Source organism: Stylophora pistillata, chromosome 11 (assembly GCF_964205215.1).
Source record: "Stylophora pistillata chromosome 11, jaStyPist1.2, whole genome shotgun sequence".
In the NCBI taxonomy this organism is placed as follows: Eukaryota; Metazoa; Cnidaria; class Anthozoa; order Scleractinia; family Pocilloporidae; genus Stylophora; species Stylophora pistillata.
The window spans coordinates 9,904,177-9,912,116 of NC_142529.1; the positions used below are offsets into that span (position 1 = coordinate 9,904,177).

Below are 7,940 nucleotides of genomic sequence, written 5' to 3' on the forward strand. Positions count from 1 at the left end.
GACTAGCGGCCCAGTATAATTCTGGCCATTTTTCGCCTAACGGTTAACCCAAAATCATGACAAAATGACACAAAATATTATGACAATAGTATTGTCAAAAAAAATTTACGTTTAACTTTTCTTTACGACTGACGGTTAAACACTGTACAATTTCTACGCCTAACGACCAATTTTTTTTGGCCGTTTCTTTTTTGGAAGCGCAAACACATAATAACGCCAGGAGCCAATTACCCAAATGTGTTTGCCAAGTTTTCCAAATTTCCCCTCAAGGTGATTGTTCGAATTAAAAATGTATGATATGAAATTACAGCAGATTTCAATAGTATTCTTGGAACTCATTTTCAGTATGAAACATGAAAAGTTCCGTGATGAACAGTGAAAAGAGCGAAAACAAAAGAGCACGGAAAAGTCTACGTCCTAAGTATTTGAAAGTGTTTCGACGCTAAGATGTTTGTAAACATCTTTTCCTCTTGAGCATATTTTTTTCTCAGAATTTACGCTATTGATTGTTTATTTAGTTCACGGCGTCTCATTAAAAACTGAAAAGATCTTTTTTTTACTGACTTCTTTCAGAGTAAGATGAATCCGTATTTCGCGTTTTTATGGCTCAACTATCTAACAGTCCTGCTGCTACCAGCCACAATCACTGCAGCAGGCAACCAGATGCGAGCGCCACTGATCTACATCAACAACCTTTTCATGGAGAACATCAGCATAGAAAATCATACGATTCAGACTGTGAGCGTGCAGGAACCTTGGGAGTGTTTTCGTCACTGCGCTAAACACTGTCACTGCGTTGCATTTCAAGTAAGCGAGAAAACATGCGAGCTCCTGGACACAGACCTTGACGGAGCCATTGGAAATCAAGTGGAAAAACCAGGAATAGTTTTATACCATCTGCAGCAAAATGGTGTGAGGGTAAGTTTATTCTTGTAGAGCAGCTTTCGATTGAAAGTCGCAGTATAAAGCTATCGCAACAGTTAGTTGAAACAGGAGCCGACAAGGACTTTAGGCATCTATTATGACACGTACGTAAAATGTCACCAAAGCGGGAAAACGTGAATGACCAGTCGCCTTAAATTATTAAGCATAGCGTCCCCTCCTTACGTTTTATTGGGGAACCTTAAGCAGTCGGGACTGCGACGCCGAGGGATACGTCGATTGAAAAATGAATCACATGTTTAGCGTGAATTTCGCGAATGGCTGAATGTTTTCAGTATCTTATGGAACCACATCTCAACTTCAGCAAAGCGTTTGTGACTGAACAGCCTTGAGTTCCGAAAGGAAACTTGAATTATTTGCTTTCAGGATTTCGGTTCTAAAACCACAGAAAATTTGGTGATTTGACGTTGTTGTTTGGCTAAGACATGTACAAAATTTTAGAACGCACGTGCTGAGCTTTTGTTCTGCCAATAGATCCTTTTTTTACCACGTCCTCTTGCATTGGCTGTTGCCGTCGTGATGTACTTAAGGTCCCTTTAATCATGAATCGTGGTGAGGACGAGTCGCTTTCAAAAATTCGCCTTTATTAGAGAATATCTGTAAAAATATTTGTCGCCACGATATCCATTAAAAAACTCTTAATTCTATTCAGTGCCAAATACAAGCAGACTCTAGGATACTTTAACCTTTCGTTTTATCGTTGTTCATATTCGTTTTCAGGAAAATGATAAATGCCTTAATGGCTGCTGTCAATCAAACCCTTGCCTTAATGGGGGCACATGCGCAGAGAGTTGCGATGACGTAAGGAAGCAGTACACCTGCGCATGTCCACAACATTATCAGGGAAAGAGATGTGAGATATTCCATCCAAGAGTCAGATCATGCCAATCTTTTAAGAAGCTGAAACCAGAGTCTCAGTCAGGCGTGTACAACCTTAATGACACGGTTCAGACTTACTGTGATTTTGACTCAGAAGCCGGCAAAGTCTGGACTCTCATCGAGTCATTTTCTCTAGAAAACAAGGCTTTTTTTGAGGGAAAACCTTTTTACTTCAACTTTCCGAGAAACGAAACAAGATCTAACTGGAATGATTTTCGAGTGTCATACCTTGGAATGGTCAACATCCGGGACAACTCGACGCACTGGCGCGTGACGTGTAATTTCCCATCAGGCCTTGATTTCACCGACTACGCACGCGCGACTCTTCAAGCCACGGATATTCTAACATTTGTCAATGAGGATCGCTGTCAGAAGTTCGAGTACATCTCGGTTCGAGGACAAAATTGTACGGATTGCTTGGGGATGCTTGTGCAGCGAAATAACCAACATATGCATACAGATTCGTACTGGAGCGGGAGAAACGGGTGTTTTTGGGATCCAAGAAATGGCTCCGTTGTAGGCGAAGATAATTTTGGATTGTATGACGTTATCAATACTCAACACAAGTGCACTGAAAATTCCCTTTCCACTACGCAATGGTGGCTTGGTGAGGAGTTTTAAATTTGAGACCACATTTCAATAAGCGGTCAAAAGTCGAGTATACGCGAGTGGATCAATTTTGGCCAGCTGTTGTAGGAACATTTGGAAAACAACAGAGCTGCCTTTTAAACGTTGTGAATTCCTAGCTTTTGTGGATTGTAACTCCTGTGGGACAACTTTTTCAAAGCTTTCAAGCACGGTTTTGGGTCGCTATTTTGGCCGCGCATTTTTGCAGTTTAAAGTTAGCATTTGCAAATGCGTTTGACCATTATGTTGAAATACACGCCACTCGTGTGAGCCGCGAGACTTCTCGTGCATAGCTTTCACTAGCTATACTAACTAACGCAATTTAGGCCATGTATCCCGCATGTAAAAACTAGCCCATATCGTGATGTTACATCTTCCTCTTCTATAGAAAAATAACGTCGTGTTACATGTTGGCAGCAGTTAACTGCTGGCATCAGTGATGAAAAATTCAGACAGAGGAGGTTCTCTTCACATAGAAAAGAAAGGTCGCAAAAACTGCAATTGAGACGCCGTGTAGAGATTTATAATCAAATTTTTCAGTTTCAGGTTGTAAATGTTTTACCCATTATCACGCAATTATATATTAAACATACGAACCGTTGTGAAGGCTTCCTGTCGGTCGATGTAAATATCTAAAAGAATTATTATATCTATTAACTGTTTGGAAGACACGAACGCGAAATCAGCTTCTTCACTCTCAGTTTTATTTCACAACACTATGTTTTTTCACATTTCCATTTGGCGTTGATTAAAGATAAATAGAAAATGGTTGAAATCAGAGTTAGGTTTTGCCTTTGTCCGTAAACATTTGAAATGTTTCATTTCCAACCTTCTCTCCTCATATGCGCAGAAATCGGCGACGACAACAGGGATCTTAAGAAACCACGACGGCGACGGCAACGAGGACGTGGAAAAACAAGAGATCTAATTGGCAGAACAATAGCTCAGCACGTGCATTTTGAAACTTTGTACATTTCTTAGCCGTCCTATGCAAAACAACAACATGAAATCGCCACAATTTGCGTCGTCTGCGAACCGAAACCGCGACGGCAAATTATTTTAATTTCCATTTGGAACTCAAATGTTACTTTATACGTCGTGCTGAAGTTGAGCTGTGGCGCTGTATGAGACAATAAGCTCGTGCAGCCATTTTAGAAATTCTGACTAAGAATAGAAATTCATTTTTTAATCGAAGTCTTCCTTGGCGTCGCCGTCGTGGTTTCTTAAGGTCCCTAATGTATCTTTGTGATAGGAAGGACCCTCCAACGGCGTCTGTCCATGTCTAGCCTGTTCTAGGCGCTGAGTCAGTGAGGGCCAGGGAGCGGGCGATGAAAGCAAAAACATTTGTCCCCTCATTTTTGGCTTCGCCCGAGTCCAACCATTTTCGAGCGCCCTCTCTTTCGCTCATTTACATCGAGAGCCTAGAACACGCTTCCGTTATCAACTCAGTTGCTAAAAGCTAAATTATCTTGTTATACTTCCCCACCGACGCGGCATCACAGTTTTTTAAAAACTTAACCCCTTTATTCGCACGTCTGTCCGTGTTTATTTCAGAACTTCGAAAAAACATGTACTTATTGACTTAGCAGGAGCACCGGACGGGGAAATATTTGGCTCGAGGTCATGAAGTACCAGCCTCGCAGCTCGGTTTATACTTTGAACCAACTCATGACATTTTCCTTTCTTGCCCAAACAAACTCAGTCGATAAGCATTTTATCTCTTGCTTCTTGTCTTCTTTCAGCTCGCTTCTCGCGGGGCCATACTCAGGGCCGTACGACTTTTTCCGGCCCCGTTCACCCCATCGCGCACGATCTTCACACGGGGATATTAATATTTGTCTGGTGTTTTCCAAGCACGCGGGGGTCAAGCAAGCACCCGTCAAATTACAAAGAGAAGTTATTTTTTTTCGTCTAGGTTGACTTCCAAATACGGATAGTGACATTTGCGTGGTTGCATGCAAACGCAGAATACTTCGCGATGAACTCTATAAGATAGGAAAAGATTTGCATTTAGTTTCTTCCAGCGACATCTTCTCCATGACTCTCCCCGAAGAGAGGATACATCTGTTTCCAAAGGTGATTCTTTTCGTGATATTTACGAAGAAGAACTGAAAACTGTATTGTCTAAACCAAAGTTTTAGGTGCTATTTTATGTTTCCTGTTCTTCTTTTACAAGCCGGTATATATGTCAATTCCAGCGTGGGCGTTGTCCTTGGGTCAAAACAATAAAGAAATGGATGTGCTTTCTCTCTTTTTTTTCTTTTTACTTGTTTAATTTTTTACATGATAACTAATGGGTTGAAGTTAATTAAATCCATTTTTTAAAATTCTTGATATATGAGTTGTGGTGTAACAGACGGTGGCAGAATTAATCTACCATGATATTTAAATTAAAACTAGGACAGACTAACGGCTACTATCTTTCCTGAAATTTTTTTTGCGGTTAACTTTTCTTACGACTGACGGTTATGATTTGTCAATGATTACGCCCAAGGGTCGAATTGAGATGCTCTTCATTGAAGTTGCTCAAACTGAAGTTTGTCAACCTTAGATTTAGCGCGATGAAAACAGAAGTTCGTGATTACTTGCGTCCTTTGTAAACTTCAGTTTCTAAGACGGTTTTCTGTTGCTGATTTTTATTCAGTTCAACATGGTTTAACTAAACATGTTTCATGATGTGAATGGGGCAGAAGTAAATGAAGGTGAACTGTGCGTGAAGGGAGAAATAGTCGAGTGCAGTTATTCAGTTCGAATACTCCAAGCTTAGAATTGAAGAATTGAGTTTGAAACAGGAGTTCGAACACAAATCTTACAAAAAATAAAGAGAAAGTCGTTTCAGTTTAGGGCATATGTTCGATTAGAATTTAAACACCAGGGCCCGGTTGTTCAAAGTCCGATTAGCGCTAACCCAAGGGTTAAATTTTCATCCGGGTTTCTTTATTACTATGTTCAAAAGCCTCTTTCGGAGAATTTCCTCTATTCTCTTTAGGGCATCCAATCATCAAATTGTAGACAAAACAAATGGTACTGAATTTACTTTCAAAACCTTTCAAATCTGAAACCAGATTTCACAGTAACCCTGGATTATCTTAACCCAGCTTTGAACAACTCGGCCCAGATCAACATGAATCAATTCTAGCTGTTCGAACAGAGGATCATTGGGAGGATTTTGGAACAATTAGTTATCGAAAGCGTTGAATCACAGACATTTTTTGCCATAAATTATTGAAGACTTCCTGCTTCAGAGCAGATCCTTAGCGTGAGCTCATCCGTGAAGTTTAAGTGATCTCATTAAAACTAAATGCACTCCCTTCTTTTAATATTTAGCACATTTGCCTTTCTGCTAAAGAAAGCCAGAAGTTAGACAAAGCTGTCTTTTTAAAGTGCAGAAAAAGGCCACAGTACGTACGATGTAGGAAAGATAGACTCGCTGATAGATTGCAGAAAATAATTATGGCGTGTGAATAGAGTAGACTCTAATGTCTAGGACTCAAAGAGGTTCCTATATCATGAGCTAATAAAAGTTACATGGCTGTATTCCTTTTGTGACAAAGGGTGGGGGGCGGGAGGGAGTCTGATTGGTTGAAAATTCTGCATGGAGGAAGGGATCAGGGACTTTTTTAGACGTCTCTCCGCCGTCTGGGTGTCCGGGTTTCGTCTTACTGCACAGCCGGTATAGCTGCTTCAGAAAAACGTTCATAAAACCCCTGAGAGATTCAAAGCTAGTCAAGCGGGGAAAGTCTTCATTTGGAGTAGTGAGCTTGTATGGTACCCGGAATCCATGTCATAAATTAGTCAACATTTCGTCTCGCTTTGATTCTTGGAACATGAGCTAGCTCATCAAATTTAAATGCTTGTTTCACAAAATGCGAAATGCTGTTGGCTAAAATGTAAAGAAAAATGTGTCCGTATTCACCCGACCAGCAAGGGGTTTTTGGGGGTGGAATTATGACCGTGAAAATACCGTGTTATAAATAAGAGTGTTTTAAGATATAGATTTTCATTGAGAATCAAACATTACAGAGGGATTGTCGGGAACAAAAGGTAGGTTCATGATAATTTTTTTTCACGTAAAGAAAGTATTCAAACCGAAATTTGCACGAAATAGTACGTTGAGTGAAGTATTTTGTTAATGATATTCATAGTTATTACACCAGCTTCGAAGAAAACTCAAGCTTACCTTAGAACTGAATATGTGATTTAGGAAAGCATTTTGTCCTGTTTAGGCGTGGTTTGATATCTACAACATTCTGGTAAGATTTGGTCTTGTCAATGCAGAGAGATTTAAGGGCATAGGTCCTTTCTTTCCTTGTATTAGTTTATTAACTTTTAACCCTTAAGAGTGACTGACATCTAATTTCTCCTTACAATATCACCCCTGAATCAAACATTTAGGTCAGGAGAATAAAGGAAATGATCACTAACCGAAGAAGCTCTTGATAGTAAAACAAATTTTCCTTTTCAGCACCTAAGTAAATGTATAGAGAACAGTATGGAGAATATGCATATCTATATTAGGGTGTAAATGGTTAAATATGGGCCTATATTCAACTTTTCTCGAGGAACTAAAACGCAGCATGACCGTTACAGCGTTAGATGGCCTAGTTTTTTAAAAAAATATTTACGCTGTATATTCCTATCTTTAAATTCAATCTATAGATAATTTTTTTATTTTCATACAGGACAATGATGCGTTTTGTCCGCTCTTTGATCTTTGTCTTTTCACTCATAAAGATCTCCGAGGCAGCTGCAGGTAACTCAGTCGATATGTTGACCCACTTCATCCATAAACATATTGTAACTCAGATCAGAACCACGTCGCTTTTCGTGAACTATTTTTCAAATGTATAGTTGGCAATTTTTCAAGTCAATCTTTCAAGTCCTTAAAGGGGGCAAGTTTCTAAAGAAACTGTGGTGTTGCGTTTGTGGGAGTAACAAGGTAATTTGGTTTTATCAACCGAGTTGATCATGTAAATTTGCCACCGTAAAGAGTTTCAAAGCTGACATTTTGAGCGTTAGCACTTCGTTGGTGAATCCTTATATCACTGATTTTCCCACAGTTGTGCTCTTCTCATAAAGGTTCATGAAGATGGGCTTGGTTCTAGATTGAGTGGGAAAGAAAGCTTTTCAAAGCGCGTCTTTTAAAAGCATGAATAGTGACTGGTCCATAAAGTGGTCGAAAAAAAAATAGATGACCCTGAATAGAAGCTCGTGACGAATCGTACAACAAACGCTATTACATTTGTTCATAAAAGGATGCTTAATTTTTTAATTTTTCCTCACAATGTTTAGAGTTATTATGAAATTGATATAATATATCTAGAATACTTGGTTAACAAAGGTCGAGACAACAAAGAAACGACAACAAAGATACAAGCTACAGTATGTTTGACGAAGAACCTGAATCACAAAGAGAAATCATGCAACCTGATTGGCTACCGAAGCGAGATCTTTTTTCGATGGAATTGCAACTTGCACCCACGTTAACAGCG

The 7,940-nt window shown here is 39.6% G+C and overlaps 2 protein-coding genes across 3 annotated transcripts in view; both read left to right on the forward strand.

Moving 5' to 3' along the window:
• The first annotated feature begins 318 nt into the window (after positions 1–318).
• LOC148719953 (uncharacterized) lies at positions 319–3,223 on the forward strand. Of its 2 annotated transcripts, none has more exons than XM_088739198.1 (3): positions 319–449; positions 574–918; positions 1,663–3,223. In XM_088739198.1, exons 2-3 carry the CDS (start codon positions 580–582, stop codon positions 2,440–2,442), a joined length of 1,119 nt encoding a protein of 372 aa, XP_088595324.1. In that variant the 5' UTR covers positions 319–449; positions 574–579; the 3' UTR covers positions 2,443–3,223. The 2 variants fall into 2 exon arrangements, with proteins under 2 accessions (XP_088595324.1, XP_088595325.1); XM_088739199.1 differs by having other exon boundaries at positions 323–421.
• A 3,153-nt stretch (positions 3,224–6,376) lies between these two features.
• LOC148719954 (uncharacterized) overlaps positions 6,377–7,940 on the forward strand; it is a 22,241-nt gene continuing 20,677 nt past the window's right edge. Inside the window, exons 1-2 of the mRNA XM_088738475.1 lie at positions 6,377–6,492; positions 7,131–7,201. Coding sequence (XP_088594601.1) covers positions 7,135–7,201 — 67 coding nt within the window. The 5' untranslated portion in view covers positions 6,377–6,492; positions 7,131–7,134. The remainder of the gene's footprint in view (positions 6,493–7,130; positions 7,202–7,940) is intronic.

Bases quoted from the DNA above. Each gene is read 5' to 3' on its own strand.
- LOC148719953 (XM_088739198.1), top strand. From the start codon at position 580: ATGAATCCGTATTTCGCGTTTTTATGGCTCAACTATCTAACAGTCCTG. The intron at 919-1,662 runs GTAAGTTTATTC...ATTCGTTTTCAG, and splicing joins TGCAGCAAAATGGTGTGAGG to GAAAATGATAAATGCCTTAA.